The 17,186-nt window shown below is 35.6% G+C and overlaps 1 protein-coding gene across 6 annotated transcripts in view; it reads left to right on the top strand.

Annotated features, from left to right (window-relative positions):
• OLA1 (Obg like ATPase 1) overlaps positions 1-17,186 on the top strand; it is a 121,266-nt gene that overhangs the window by 47,646 nt on the left and 56,434 nt on the right. For all 6 annotated transcript variants that reach the window (XM_036421364.2, XM_036421369.1, XM_036421365.2 and 3 more), the window contains one exon: positions 11,455-11,630. In XM_036421364.2, coding sequence (XP_036277257.1) covers positions 11,455-11,630 — 176 coding nt within the window. The remainder of the gene's footprint in view (positions 1-11,454; positions 11,631-17,186) is intronic.

The raw sequence follows: 17,186 nt of genomic DNA on the forward strand, positions 1-17,186 counted from the left end.
TAGGGTTTTTTTCCTATATCTCAAATAATAGGTTTTCCTCTGGAAAATGAAGGTTAAAGACTTTAAAGGCTACTTTTGATTGATTTGTTGTTGTAAATAAGTATAACCCACCAAATCTAGTTATGCTACTCCATTTATGCTAGTGCATCAAGTAATTAGCAGTTTACATTACTAGACCAATTATTTCCATTTTTATATGTTTACAAAATATTTTATTTTTCCAGAGGCCTATAAATATAACCACTTATAGTAATTAACATTTGATGGATACAACCCTTTTCATTTGCTTTAAATTCTGAAAGCTTAGAAATTTAAGCCTACATCCTTTTTAGCAGAATTTTGTTAGCAGAATGATTTATTAGTTCTTTTATGTGTTCCTGGATATTTTTAAGAAAGCAAATTGATTTTTGAAGTAAATATAATAAATTGAGGTGCTCTTCTCTCACTTTCTAACTTAAGAAAACTATTTAAAACTACACATTTCATTTAATATAAAGATTTTTTTAAATTACACAAGTTTGAGGTCCAGCTATGAATTAGGTTCTGGTTTTGCTCAAATCACTTTTACTGTCAAGATGAGAAGGGGCTTTATTTAGAATAAGACTAGAGTTTTAAAGTGCATCTGTAAATCTGTGCTTAAAGGGTATTTCTAAATCCAAGCATTCGGAGTGTGCAATAAACAGCTTTAACTCTCTCTTTAAACTACTCTTTTCCCCAGACAATAAAGAATTTTTGTCATGTCATTTATGGAAAGTAAATAGGAACTGGCATGTCCCCATGCTATGAATAAAGCTATAGACATTAAGTGAATTACCAATGTAAGTTTAGCTCTCTCCTGTCTCTTTAGAATGAATTAGGAATTTGAAAAGAAAGATTTTTTAGCAGTATATCTTTGCTTTCTAACACGTATTTAAAAATTTATCTTTTACTGGTTTAGGAATGTGGCGTTATTTTGGTAGTACTCTGGATTTGAATATAGATAAAAACATTATTTGCCACATAAGACAAGCTGGAAAGAATGTGAAGTCATATAGCATACAGGATGTTTTGGTGCCATGAATAAGATTCAATCTTTCTTCATCTTCTTTAGCCTATACTATTGTTTTCTATATTTAAGGACCTTACTAATTAATTATTGTTAAACCTATATTTAAAGTTCTTGCTAGTGAGTATTCTCATTTTTTTAAACTGGATTAAATTTGTTTACTTAATCAAGATTGTCCAATCATTGAGAGCAGGGTCTTACTATTTTGATATATCCTCACTTGAGAATATTTTTTTTCCATTGTTTTTCAGAGAGAGTGGAAGAGAGGGAATGAAGGGGAGATAGAAAGAGAAACATTGATGTGAGAGGGAGTGGTTGCCTCCCAAATACACCCCAATCAGGTCTGGGGAGTGCACCTGCAACCCAGGTACATGCCCTTGACTGGGAATCGAACTCATGATCCTTCTTTGTGCAGACTGATGCTTTAACCACTTAGTAACACTGGCCAGGACTTGATTTTTGTTTTTAATTCTCATAAGACTTAGCATATTGTTAGGTATGTAAGCAAACTTTCTTTAAGTAGAGAGCTTCTACTTAGCAAGGCATCTTGTGGTTTGCATATGTGTTAAGGGATGGCAGTTTGTGCATTGGTGTATATACCAAAGGATTCCTTATCTCTACACTGTATAGTGTTAAAGAATAGAAAAACATAATTATAATATTATTATTAATTAATCATAAATTCATCTTGACCACATATCTTATTTCCACCAAAACTCTATAGACATGCTATTTGGAATATCAAAGTTTCCATGACAGGTGGTTTATGAAGTATTGCTCTGGAATATGTACACTTAAATATATCATGTATTTAAAACTGTTTCTAATTCTAGCTGGGGATGTTTTCTTTCTAAGACAGCCTAAATTTAAGTAGCAGAGCAGTTAACTAAACTCTTGAATTTCCAAAGTATATTTTTATTTCTAAAGTTCTTTGCAGTTAGATTTAGCATCCTAAACAGAGTATAGATTTATCCTTCTTACTTATATCTTTATGGAATAAGATAGGTTTTGAATGAATGAGTAAATTGATCAATCTTCAATTGACGTATAATAATTGAAAACAGCTAACTCATTTCTGCCACATCATACCAAGAAATAAATATGCAGAATCTCAGTACATATGAATAGTCAAATGTGTCTCACCACAAGGTTAGCTTAAATATTCACTTAGTGAATGAATTTTTATAATATAAACTAGAGGCCTGTTGCAGGAAGATTCCTGCAAGCATAGGGCTTCCTTGGGCCTATTCCTGCAAGAATAGGGCTTTCTGCTGCCTGAGTGAAGTAGAGAAAGGAGCTTTCCTCCTTTCTCCACTGCCTTGCTCCCTCCTGTCTCTGCTGCCTTGCTCCCTTCTGTGCCACTTCGCTCCTTCTGCAGCGCTTGGCTTCCTTCTATGCCACCTTCAGTCTTCTCTCCGCACCTTTGTATGCAAATTAACCACCATCTTTGTTGAGTTGGTTTGCATACTTGCTCCTGATGGGCTGGTTGGCATAGTGGAGGGACAGTCAGTTTGCATGTTTCTCTTTTATTAGTGTAGATACTTTATATATAATAACTAAAATAATTTTTTTGACTCCTTTTATCTATTACTTCAAAGTATACTAAAGCTACTCGGGGGTTATTGGGTTACAAATTATGTTAATTAGTATATAATAGAGGGATAAGAGAGCTAAGGGAGATATCAGAGAAGAGAGCTAAGGGATATATCAACCTTTATGGGATAGTTGGAGCAAGAAAAGGAATGGTTTAAGAAGATAGAAGAAAGTTAGGATATGCCATTGGAAATAAGTAGTGAAAGAGACTTTATTGCTCTCAAATTAGATCCTACTGAGAGAGATCATTCATGATTCCTGAACAATGGCTCTTTGGTTTACCTCCATGAAGGCAAATTATTGGTGTCCTTTTTAAAAATCAATTTCTGATAGTATGGTAGGAGCATATTCCAAACTGCAGTGTGTTAATTTTTAAATGGGATATAAAGAATGGAGAGAGCAGATATAAACAGCCCTTTCAAGAAGTTTGACACTGAACTGGAGGAAAGAAAACAATAGCTGAAATGGGAATTAATGTCTAATGGTGACTGAAATGATTCATTTACTTTAGAATCTTAGATGTGAGAGTTATTAGTGGAGGTGAAGATGATACAAATGATATAGGAGAGGAAGGCATAATAGGTTGAGGTCTCAGGAAATACAAAGAAGTTTGTGGAGCAAACTTCCTTGGTAGAACATAAAGATCCAGAACAGAGATGGTAGAGAAATTGGTCATAATTAGTGAAAGGTGGTATTTTATTGCTGGAAAGAAAAAGAGATTGAGTAAAAACAAAAAGGGGTGTTGGTGCCGAGACTGGTTTGGCTCAGTGGATAGAGCATCGGCCTGGGGACTGAAAGGTCCCGGGTTTGATTCCGATCAAGGGCATGTATCTTGGTTGCAGGCACATCCCCGGTGGGGAGTGTGCAAGAGGCAGCTGATCGATGATTCTCTTTCATCGATGTTTCTAGCTCTCTGTCCCTCTTTCTTCCTCTCTATAAGAAATCAATATTATATATATATATATATAAAAGGGGTGTTGGTGTTCCAAAGATGATATGCATTTTTCCTGTGAAGTGGGAAATAGTAGGTTATCTCTGGGTAACAGGAAAGAAGAGGTTTTTTTGTGTTGTTTTTTTAAGTTAAGCGGAGTTATGTGTGTCTGCGTGTATGTTTAATTATTTTTATTGATTTTATTGATCTGATGCTTCTCTCCTACGAAGAAAGGGGGTAGGTGGAAGAGAGAGAGAGAGAGAAAGGAAAGCATTAGTTTGTTGTTCTACTTATTTATGCATTCATTGGTTAATTCTTGTATGTGCCCTGACTGGGTATGAACCTGCAGCCTTGGTGTATCGGGATGACGCTCTAACCAGTTGAGCTACCCAGCCAGGGCTGTGGTTTTGTTTTGAAAGCATTGTAAATGTGAGAGAAGTCACAAAAGTTTTGGAAAAGGTGCTTTGTTGTAAAAGGAAATGTTGTAGGATAGCTCTGTAAAAAATCTTTGTGATAGAATCCAGACTGAGGCTAGCTTATGGTTAATTTTCTCCTATAGCAAATCATTTAATGATGAAGGTTTACTATAATTAGTATTATTTTCAGCCACCCATTTATTTATTTTATATGTATATACTAGAGGCCCAGTGCATGAAATTAGTGCACGGGGTTAGGGAGTCCCCTTAGCCCAGCCTGCACCCTCTCCAATGCTGGGGATCGGGTCTAAACTAGCAGTTGGACATCCCTCTCACAATCGTGGACCATTGGCTCCTAATTGCTTACCTGCCTGCTGGCCTGGTCACCCCCAACTGCATCCTCCCCCCCCCTCCCCCCGCTGGCCTGGTCTCCTTACTGCCCCCTTTTCTGGCCTGGTTGCCCCCAACTTCCGGCTTGGTCACCCCTAACTGCTCTCCCTTGCTGGCCTGGTCACCCCCAACTATAGACCTGGTTGCCCCTCATGGCTCCCGTAGGCCTGGTCTCCCCACACAGCCTGCTGTTTAGTTGTTCGGTTGTCCCTCACTAACCCCCCTGCTGACCTGGTTGTCCCACTCAGCCTGCTTGTTCACTTGTTTGGTCATCCCTCATAACCCCCTTGCCAGCCTGGTTGTAGGCAGCCATCTTGTGAGGGTGTGACATTCAATTTGCATATTACTTCTTTATTATGTAGGATATGTATATATATATATATATATATATATATAGAGAGAGAGAGAGAGAGAGAGAGAGAGAGAGAGACATGTACACACACATGCATATGAGAGGGGAGAGAGACAGAGACAGAGAGAGAGAGAGAGAGAGAGAGAGAGAGAGAGAGAGAGAGAAATATGTATAGATATAAAATAAATTTCATGGTAATAGTGCTTTTCTCTTTGTGACTAGAAACTGCAAAACCAAAATGTTGACTAAGATTTGTGCAAATTTCTCTGTAAGTTATTTTTTATTGTGTTTCAAAAAGAATGACTTTTTAAAATGACTTGTTTTGGTCCTGCCTGGTGTGCTCAGTAGTTAGAGTGTCTGCCCGTGTATGGAAGGATCACAAGTTTGATTCCTGGTTTAGGCCACATATCTGGGTTGCAGGTTCGATCCCTGGCCCTCGTTTGGCACATACGAGAGACAACCAATTGACGGTTCTCTCTCACATCAATGATCTCTTTCTCTTTTTTTCCTCTCCCTTCCTCCCTACCAATCTCTAAAAATCAATGGGAAAAATATCCATGGGTGAGGATTAACAAAAAATAAAATAATACAAATGATTTGTTCTGTATGTACAATGCATGTTCATTATAAAAAGTTTAAGCAAGACAAAAACTTTTAAAGAAAATTAGCAAAATTGCTCACTGCCAAGGAATTATTTTCATTAACATTTGATCACTTTTATTAAGAATGATCTAAGATTTTATATAAATGTGATCATCAGTACATCTGTTATTTTAAATAGAACACTAAATTTTGTTTTTTAATTAAGTTTGAAAGAGAAAAAAAAAGAACTGGAGTAATATAGAAGAAATCAGTGAACTTAGATGATCCTACTATAGGATCATGGAAACACTAAAAGGTTGGAGAAAATATTTTAATTACATGTTTCATCTTTATATGGCATCTATTGATTCCTTACTCTGAAAGATGAGGAAATGAATACCATTATGTTTTTATTTCCCCTCTCCTCATCTTTGAGTTTTTATATTACTATTCCTAACTTTTCATAGTTTATAATACAGTACTTATGTTCTGTTTTGCTAACATAATTTCTGTAGTTGTTTAGTTTTATATGTTACAGAACATTAAGCTCAGAGTCTATTTGCCATTGGTTTCTATTTCTAACAGTAAAATACCAGTTGGCTGGATATAAAATTCTGGAGTAACAATTTCTTTCCTTTCGAACTTTGAAGACATTTTCCCACTGTTTTTTGGTATAGAGCTCCCTTGTAGAATTCTAAAGCCTTATATGTGACTTGATTTTACTGCTTTTGATATTGGTGACATGTGTGGTGTTGATGTTTCTCTATCTGGTTGACCAACTGCAAGTTTTATTTCGTTGTTTATTTATGCCAGCTTACCTAGGTTTGCAACTTTGAAAGTGACTATGATTTCTTCTTGATTGGTAGGATCTCTCTTAAAGATATGAGAAATCATATGCTGTTTTTACCTTATATCATCAGTCCACTTAGATTATATAGAGAGAGGAATACTTTTAAATACTGAGTGAACTTAGAGATGCTGAAATTTAGCCCTTTTGTACCCATGAGTTATAAGAAATAAGAGGATAGGTCCATGTTTTATGTCCTTGGGTCATAGTATTCACATCTCTTTTATATGGAAGAAATAGACAGTAGTAAAAAGGGATATAACTATTAAAGTATTTCTCAAAGAGCCACTTTTTACTATACTTATCTTTCTTTATCTCTAAACAGCATCTGACACAGTTGAATACTTCTTCCTTCTTAAAATATTTTCTTACTTTTACTCCCGGGGAAAGCATATTATTAATACTACCTTTTCTCTGACTTTGTCATCCCTTCTTATTCTCTTTTGCCAAGACTGCCTTCCCTATCAGACATCGAAGTGTTGGGGTGCTGTCTCTACAAGATGTCATCCAGACCCATAACTTTAAATAAAAATATCAGGTAACTCCTAATTTTATATCTACAGTCATGATCTTCCTTCCTACATCAAGTCTACCCTCAACAAAAACTTATAATTTTCTCTACATTTTCTGGTCATCTCTCATCTGCACTATTACAGCCACTTCCTAACTTAGTCTTTCTGTCATCACTCTTGTTCCTTCCTTAGAGTCTGTTCTTTTTAAAGTGCCAAGTGGCCCCTCTTAATCATAAATCTTAATTACCCACCCCTTTATTTAAAGCTCTCCAATCAATGGTTTCTCATTACAACTAGAACAAAATCCAAACTTCCATATCCTACAAACATATGTGAACTGCCTTAAACTCTATTTACCATACTCTGCTTGGTTCACCCATACTGATTTTATTCCTATTTCTGAACATTTCAATATTGTTCCCATTTTAAAATTTTTATATTTACTTCTTAGAACCCTCTTTTTCAGATCTTCATATTGCTACCATTCATATTCTGGCCATTCTGGTGTCAGCTCTAATGTCATCTCCTCAGAGGCCTCCCTGACTCTTTTAGCTGAAGTATTACACAGCAATGTGCCGTCCTCCCCATCCCCCAGCACATACAAGCTCTATTGTATTATACTATTTTACACAGAATAGTACAAAATTTTTTTTTAAGTTAGATAACATTCCACCACCAAAATGACCATCCTATATAATAAAATCCTAGTATGCAAATCGACCAAACGGCGGAATGACCAGTCACTAATACGCACACTGACCACCAGGGGATAGACACTTAACACAGCAGCTGCTCCCTGGTGGTCAGTGTGCTCCCACAGGGGAGTGCTGCTCAGCCAGAAGCCTGGCTCATGGCAGTGAGCAGGCCTAAGCCAGCAGGTGGCTATCCCCTGGGGGGCCCAGATTACAAGAGGGTGTGGGCGGGGCTGAGGAAACTACCCTCTTCCCCTATTCCCATGACAAATGTTGTGCACCGGGCCTCTAATAGTTAATACTTCTCGCATTTCGTGATTTTACTCCAAAATTTACTTAAACAGGAATTTTTGTCTCTAATGTAAGTGGAAAATGAGTATCGCCAATATTGAAGAAAATAAAAATACAGGGAAAACTACCGATTTATTACAGCTTTTAGTCTTTAGAAGCACAGAGGCTGAGGCCTGCTCTGTTCTTAAAAAGATAAATTTATAAACGTTAGCTATTAAAGACCAACAGCATCAAACTGAGACTTTCTTTGACATAGAAAGGCTGAAGGAGAATTGAAATGGAAATAACTTTCTCACCAGGCAATTCAGTATGCTATAGTATAGTCTTCAAGGTAAATGAAATTATCTTTACCAGTACAGTGTTTTTCTCAAAGGAGAATTGTGATAATTATTACAAATATTTATTAATTACAAAAATTATAACTGTTTTAGTAATGTGCAATTGAAATAAATAACTTTGGTCATAGAGTAGGGTAAAAATGATCTGCTGAACTAGCCAGAATTAGTGGGGTGGCAAAGGGGAAACCCTATAAACTCACAAGTTTCTTTTGACCAATTCTAAAATACTGAGTAACATGAAATGTTATTTCTCAAATTTAATGTTTGAGTGCATTACTTTGGAATTTCTTCTAAATTACTAATTCCTTCATCTTAAAAAAATTAGTATATGTTCCAGTTACTTAAAATAATTCTAAATGTTGGGCTCTTTGATTAGCACTTTGTTATCATGATTTAATCATATCCATTCTCTGAGAGGTAGAAAGATCTTCATTTTAAAAATGTGAAAATGAGGTCCTTAGAAGTTCAATGATTTAGCTAAAATTTTATGACCAGTAAGCCTGTCTGACTTTAAAGCCCTTTTTCTTAACCAATAAAGCTATAATAATGTAAGTGTACGGTAAAGTCTGTTAATGAACCAGGAGCATGTCTTTGAAAAGCTTATTCAATAATTTTTCAGTTCTAAGAAATGGTAAGTTGCCCAAATGGGCACCAAATTTTCTATAAGCTTAGTATATTAGGCTTTTATTATATAGGATAGCCAAGATTTGAAAGCAACCTAAGTGTCCATCAATAGATGAGTGGATAAAAAAGGGAAATTTTACCCTTTGTGACAACATGGATAGGATAGACCTTGGAGGTCATTATGCTAGGTAAAATAAGCCAATCAGAGAAAGACAAGTACCATATGATTGCACTCATATGGAAAATCTAATCAACAAAATGAACTAACAAGCAAAATAGAGATAGACATAGATAGAGAACTGACAGTTATCGGGTGGTGGTGGTGGTTGGTGGTGGAAATAAAGTTTTTATTCTTATAGAAGGGGCAATAGATTAGTGATGATCCAGTCACAACTCCTTTCCTAACCTAATCCTTGGCAGACACCAGGCAAGGTGCATTCTAGAGAATAATTTGAAGGTTGTAAGATAGACAAGTGATCCCCCAACCTTTATTCTAGGTTTTCTGTTTGGATTAGTTCAGATTATCAGAGTGCTTTATTTTCTTTGCTTCCAGGAGAGTTGGGATTATTGTTTCTCTCTGTTACCCACTTGGTTAAAATTGAGGGTTTTCATTAAGACATTGCCATTTAAAACCTGCTGATACATTTACTGTAGGGATGTTATTGAGGACATTACTATAGTAGTTGCTCATTGCCCCTACATAATGACAACTATTTAGGATATTTTTCATTTTGAGTGTCAGAAAAAGTTTAATTATTTCTATAAGTGAACTAACCCTGTTTTCTTTGTTGTTCAGACTGCCAGCAAGCTAACTTTTATTTTTATGTTCCTATTGTATTGTGCCATTTGTGTAAGATGCCTCAGATCATGACAAGAAATACATGATGCTGTCCTTCCAGGGAGACTTTTTGCATACTTTTAAAATACCGTATTTTTCGGACCATAAGATGCACTTTTTTCCCCCCAGAAGTGGGGGGGAAAAGTCCCTGCGTCTTATGGTCCAAATATAGCCTACACATATACTTTAAAAAAAAAAGTTTTTTTACTTGCCCGGCTCTGTGTGGTCTCTGTGTGCTTTCCCGGCTCTAAAATGGTTCTAAATGCTGCTGTTTACTTTACAGGGTTGATTACATGGGTTTATGACTGTGATGTTGGATTTTAATGCACATAAAATATTTTAGGACACTATTTGTTTCAGAATCTTTTTTTCTTCATTTCCCTTCTCTAAAAACTGGTGCGTCTTATGGTCCGGAGCATCTTATGGTCCGAAAAATACGGTAATTAAAAATTTACCTAAATCCTGATCTGTCTCATATGTTTATTAATAAGACATAATGCTGCCAAAACCGGTTTGGCTCAGTAGATAGAGCATCGGACTGCGGACTGAAAGGTCCCGGGTTTTATTCCGGTCAAGGGCATGTACCTTGGTTGTGGGCACATCCCCAGTGGGGGGTGTGCAAAAGGCAACTGATCGATGATTCTCTCTCATCGATGTTTCTAACTCTCTATCCCTCTCTCTTCCTCTCTGTAAAAAATCAATAAAATATATTAATTAAAAAAAAAGACATACTGCATCTTCTTCTTATTTCTTCCTACATCATTCAGTATTGTTCATATGAATTTGGCACTGTATAATAAAACCTCAGTTGTATGTCAAGAAAACTTAATTACTATTTTAAATACGTATGTTTTAATTGCAGTAATATATGTATGCTTTATTATTAATGAATAATTCCATATTGAGATACAAAGAGCTTAATTATTTTTAATTTGAGGAAATTATATTTTAAAACCCTTTGTAACCTGTAATGAGAATAGTTTGGTCTTTGGTATGTTGAATGAGCTATATTCATTGTTTTTCCATCAAACTCAAACTGTCTTATGATTCCTATGGTACCTCTATGTAAAATAACAATTCTTTATGTTTTAAAACATCTCATTTTGGGAGCATAATCTAATTTTTAATTTAATTAACAATTTGTTTATGAATTTGTTTATTGTTTATGGGTATGTCATTGCTCTCTATTTGTAATATTTCTTAGTATTTGTTCATTTTTGCAATGCTGTTCTTTATCTGGTAATTTGAGTAAATCCCAGTTGAATTATGTTGCCACATTATGTCTTCAAAAGGGCATAAAGTCAGTACACATGCTTCAGTAATATCTGGTTGTTTTACCCTTATGTTTCCAGTTGGCAATTTGAAATTATGGCTTCAACTGCACTTTAAATATGTGATAATAGCATGTGTTTCTAATAAGGGCCAGCACCATTTTGTTCAGATAGTGTGAATGGTTGTCACTCATATATGACAAATGCACCTTCATCTGCTTCTTTGATAGCCCCCTAAAAACCATACCCTCAAATCAGGCCGATGAAATTAGCTGCTGTGTAAATTGTGTGTCTGAGTGGTTCATTATCTAATCACCGTCAGAACCACAGTGATAAAGTAGATTGAAGCAGGGAAGAGGTCTGCCAGATGATTTTCCTGCCTCCCTCAAATTCGGTTTCCCTTGGAAACCCTAACAGTCTTAGAACTTCAGGCTCTCAGCCTGGAATTCAGTACCTTAATGTACCAAACCTGAAAATACCAATAGTTCTGGAGCATAATTTTCTTTTTGTAAAGATCATTATTTTAGTCAGTTTTTTAAATGTTGAAGCTCTTAAATTACTGTTTTGTTGCTAGTGCCCTAAATATTACTAAATAGAAAAAAATTGTTATATCTTACTTGCAAGAATTCAGAATAATTTATATAATTATTAACCTTACAGGGATTTTTATTCTAATAATGACTTTCTGGATTTTTAAAAATTATTTAATTTTTTCCTTTTAATTGATTTTAGGTGCTTTTGAAGATGATGACATCACACATGTTGAAGGAAGTGTAGATCCTATTCGAGATATAGAAATAATACATGAAGAACTTCAGCTTAAAGATGAAGAAATGATTGGGCCCATTATAGATAAACTAGAAAAAGTGGCTGTGAGAGGAGGAGATAAAAAACTAAAACCTGAATATGTAAGTAAAATTTATAGCTTTAGATACTGTAAGTTCATTTTTCTTGATTAAGATTTTAAAATAAAATATCTAATATCGGTATAGAATTTTACAATCCAAGGATCTCTTTTGTTAAAAAATTATTGAGAAACTTCATTTTCTTTTGGCAACCAAGTATTATGGTGACAGGCTATTTAAGGTGTTCATTAAAAAAGTCATGTTTAGCTGTAATCTTGAGTGTTTATATGGTTGCTATGTATATCTTCAAAGTGTTAGTGATAGAGAAGTGTGGTCATTGTAGATATAACATTTGTTAAAATAAATTTTTGTATTGATTTCAGAGAGGAAGGGAGAGGGAGAGAGAGAAATATCAATGATGACAGAGAATCATTGATTGGCTGCCTCCTGCACACTCATTACTGGGAATTGAGCCCAAAACTTGTGCATGTGCCCTTGACAGTAATTGAACCTGGGACCCTTCAGTATGTAGGTTGATGCTCTATCCACTGTACCAAACCAGCTAGGGTTGGAGAAATTATTGAAAATCACCTAGAAGGAAATGTTGTGATAAAAGAGGCTTAGGGAGGTAGAGTTACGAGTGCTTTCCCCTTAAATGTTTTTATATTTTGATTTTATTGCTTTTATAAAAATAAACTTGGAGAAATGAACCCCAAAGTTAAAACTGTTTATTAAATATAGCAGACCATTTGAAAATGCAGGAACCAGGAATGTGATTAGAAGTTAGGAAATGGGTTATAAAATTTTCAAAATAAAAATGACAAGTTGCTTAATTTGATTTGGGAATACCACTGTGGGAGTCAGACTGTGGTAGGTGGGACTACTTCATGGCTCCTGGAGAAACAGTTATCATAGTAATTATTCTCAGCATAAATGAGGGTTGTTTGTTTTTGTTTTTTTTTTACAATGATACTCCTAGGCCAGTGGGAAGGATTGAGATAGAATCTCCCTTTTCTTGAATGGGGATGAGAAGCATGAGAATCCATATATATAAAAAAAGGTTAATATGTAAAGTGTCCCCTCGGGAGTTCTACTGGGATACCTGGAGTTCGGTCACTCAATATGGCATACATTGACCACCAGGGGGCGATGCAGAGTGAAGGAAGGCCCCTGCTGGCACCCAGAAGGCCCTGATTGGCCCTGATTGCTGACCAGGACTAAGGACCCTACCCATGCATGAATTTCATGCACCATGCCTCCAGTGTAAGCATAATTGACCAGGATTAATTTAACACTGCATAAGAAATTTTACTTTATTGGCTTAGAGTAATTATTTTAAACAAATCATTGTGTTTAACCATAATGCATTTGTAATATAGCACTTTGATCTTCTCCTTATAGGAAATGTTGTTACATTAGCTACTTTTAAACATTTATGAGTGAAATTCACTTATAGCAGAGTAAAAGTGATTATTCTTAAGCATAACATGTTAGATTTCATTACAAATAGTTAGCTTGCCCCTTCCTTGTTAAAATTTGTGGAAAGTCCTTTTTCTAGAGTGTTTCAAGTCAGCATCTAAGGATATAGGACTTTTTCCTTATTTTTCTGTTGGTAACAAAATTTGGGAGAAAGATATACTAAATATCAAGGTAATTTATGTAAGTGGATAGTTATAGAAGAACTGATTTATGGTAAAAGAGGAAAATACATCACGATGAAAATAAAAAAAACACCCTATTATATCATGTGAACAAATAGGTATGATTTGATAGACTTAAATCTTAAGTCACTGAATCTGAGAAGAGTTGTTGTATTTTTTAATTGGGGGCTTTTTGTTGTAAGGAACAGAAACTCAGCTTAGACTGTTTTAAGAAATGAGTTTTTATTTTTAAAATGCAATGTGAGAAGGAAATCCAAAAATATTGAAGAGCAGGAAGTATGGTATAGTCAGGCCTTTTGGAGTTGAATTCTGTGTCATCCTAGGACAGCCCCAGGATGTTTCTCTGGCGGTGCTCTGCTGTTCATCTGCTGTTTTATATATTGCTTTTGTTCCTGATTTCTGCATCTTCGTTACTTCTGCTTACTTAGAGTCGGCTTATTTATCACATCAAGGTTGTGTGTGTGTGTGTGTGTGTGTGTGTGTGTGTGTGTGTGTGTTTAACGAGACCACTTCATAGGTCAAGTGCCCACTAGTTCTGGCCAGGAGACTATGTGGACTGAGTCAGATTTCTTTAGGAAAATACTGGGAGTAAAGCACCATGTTGAATAATGTATTTAATATACTGTGTAAAATGAGCAGCTGTACATTGTAAGTCCTCAGTGCTCACTGTTATTTGAGAATAGCAGTTCAGAAGTGCAACACTGCTTAAGACTTCCAGGATAATACAAAAGAATGTATTGTGTTTGAGGCAAGTGTCACAAGAATTAGACTCATTTGAGGCCAGACTACTTTATTTTTTTTTCTTAATTCCATTTTTTTTTGCATTTTTTATTTATTTATTTATTTATTTATTTATATTAATTTTATTTTATTTTCCCCCCTCCCTCCCTCCCACCCATCCCCTCCCTCCCCAGAGCTTTATGTCCATTGGTTGTACTTATATGCATGTATACAAGTCCTTCAGTTGATCTATTATCTCCCCCAGATCCTCCTCCCCTCCCCACTGAAATTTGACAATCTGCTTGTTGCTTTACTGTCTCTGTATCTATCTTTTGGTTCATCAGTTTATAATGATCTTTATTATCCACAAATGAGTGAGGTCATGTGGTGTTTCTCTTTCATTGATTGGCTTATTTCACTCAGCATGATGTTCTCCAATTCCATCCAGGTTGCTGCAAATGATGAGAATTCCTTCTTTTTTATGGCAGCATAGTATTCCATTGTGTAGATGTACCATAGTTTTTGGATCCAATCATCTGCTGACGGGCACCTAGGCTGTTTCCAAATTCTGGCTATTGTATATTGTGCTGCTATGAACATAGGGGTGCATATATCCTTTCTGATTGGTGTTTCTAGTTTCTTGGGATATATTCCTAGGAGTGGGATTACTGGATCAAATGGGAGTTCCATTTTCAGTTTTTTGAGGAAATTCCACACTGTTCTCCACAGTGGTTGCACCAGTCTGCATTCCCACCAGCAGTGCACGAGGGTTCCTTTTTCTCCACAACCTTGCCAACACTTGTCGTTTGTTGATTTGTTGATGTTGGACATTCTGACAGGTGTGAGATGGTACCGCATTGTTGTTTTGATTTGCATCTCTCGGATAATTAGTGACTTTGAGCATGTTTTCATGTGCCTTTTGGCCTTCCTTCTGTCTTCTTTTGAAAATATTCTATTTAGGTCCATTGCCCATTTCTTAATTGGATCATTCACCTTCCTTTTATTTAGTTGTATCAGCTGTCTGTAGATGTTGGAGATTAAACCTTTATCAGTGGTGTTATTAGCAAATATGTTCTCCCACACCGTGGGCTTTCTTGTTGTTTTGTTGATGGTTTCTTTTGCTGTAAAAAAGCTTTTTATTTTGATGTAGTCCCATTTGTTTATTTTCTCTTTAGCTTCCATTGCCCTAGGGGCAGTATCAGTGAAGAAGTTCTTTTGGCATACGTCTGAGATTTTGCTGCCTGTGGATGCTTCTAGTATTTTTATGGTTTCCCGTCTGATGTTTAAGTCCTGCATCCATTTTGAGTTTATTTTTGTGTATGGTGTAAGTTGGTGATCTAGTTTCATTCTTTTGCATGTGGAGGCCAGACTACTTTAGATCCATCTATGTATGTGCATCCTAAGGGAAATTAACTCAGATAAGAACTGATGCTATGGTGCATACACTAAAGGCATACTTTCTTGGATATTCCCACCTGTCTACTTTCTCTTTGCCTATAGCCAACCAAACACATGAAGAAAATTAAAAATAGGATGTTAGTATCTCCATAAACTCCTTATATTAGTTACCTTTCCTGTAGAAAGAGGAAGAGTCAGAGATCAGTTCTCTGATCTTTATAAACAGCAACACTCATCTAGTAGAGAGCAACAAATGCTTAATATTCTGATTCAGGCAGATCCTAAATCTTAACTTATTGATAGAATATACAATGGAAGTTTATTTTATGAGAGAAAGCCCAGCTTGATGTTGTCTCAATTTAGAATATTTAAAGGGAATACTTGGGCTGAAGCAGGAGAAAGCTGTATTAATGGACTTTCTAGCCAGACTATTTTGAGCCGAGGCCTTGCTGCCATTTTTCTAATCTGAATGCATTGTTGGCTGTGCTTTGTTAAAGCCACCCAGCCAGCACAGGTCAGCTCATCTGAGTGTCACCATCGGGTATTAAGGTAACGGGTTTAGCTAGAGAAAAGTATCAGGCTTGGAGGCTATAATTATCACAGAATAAGAGTGAGTCACCTTGATAAAATGCCAAGTCTATCCATTTAGCCATCAAATTTTAGGATTACAGATGGTGGGCAGAGAATAGATGAAGTCCTTCCTTTACCCTCATCCTATTAATACAGAATGTTTAATATCCATAGGCTTTTAAAAATAAGGCAGAAAAGGAGAGTCCTCTATAATCCAATCTTGTAAATGTTTCTGTTGTTGACAATTTGATATAGCTCCTATTCAGTTTCATTATTTGAGTACATTTACTATTACTTATTATATATAGTTTCAAACCACAAATGGAATCACATTATGTGTTCTGTCATAAATAGTAATACTTAATGTCTATTGAACTGTGGCAGTTACTTTACATGTATTTTCTCATTTAATTCTTAAAATCATCATATTTTAAATTGGGGTTATTCCCACTTTTATAGAAACAAACTTATGTTAAGTAGCAGCCCCAAAGTTACACAGTTAGAAACTGGCAGAGCCAGGGCTTATATCCAAATCTGTTAGATGATAAAATCCATATTCTTAAACTTATTCTGTTGTTCTGAACTTACTTTTTTCAATAAGCAATGTATTTTGGACATTTTTGCATGTGAATGTATATATAGATATATCTTGTCTGAATGGATAAAAACTGTTCTAAGAATACTCCATAATTTATTAGCAAATCTCCAGTTTATGGGTTTTTAGGTTGTTTCTATCTTTTTAAAAATTGATTTGAGAGAGAGAGAGAGAAAAAAAAAAGCGTTGATTTGTTGTTCTACTTATTTTATACATCCATTGTTTGCTTCTTGTATGTGCTGTGACTGGCAATTGAACCCACTACCTTGACATATCAAGACGATGCTCTAACCACCTGAGCTACTCAGCCAGGGCAAAGGTTGTTTCTAATTTATACCTCTCTTCTGGTGCTAGTATCATGCTGTTCTAATTACTGTAGCTTTGTGGTTTATTTTATTTTTTTAGTCTTTTTATTTATTTTTTATTTTTTGAATATATGTGTATGTGTGTGTGTATATATATTTTTTCTTTTATTGTTTAAAGTATTATAAATAGTAGTACATATGTCTTCTTTTTTTCCTCCCATTTACCTTCCCCTGGCCTCCCCTACCCACTGGCACAGACCCTCACTCCCCCATCCTCCAGTGTCTTGCATTCATTGGTTATGCTTATTTGTATTCATACAAGTCCTTCAGTTGATCTCCTCCTTTCCCCTAGCCTTCCTGCTGTAATTTG

This window comes from Pipistrellus kuhlii, unplaced genomic scaffold (assembly GCF_014108245.1).
Source record: "Pipistrellus kuhlii isolate mPipKuh1 unplaced genomic scaffold, mPipKuh1.p scaffold_m20_p_7, whole genome shotgun sequence".
Classification (NCBI taxonomy): domain Eukaryota; kingdom Metazoa; phylum Chordata; class Mammalia; order Chiroptera; family Vespertilionidae; genus Pipistrellus; species Pipistrellus kuhlii.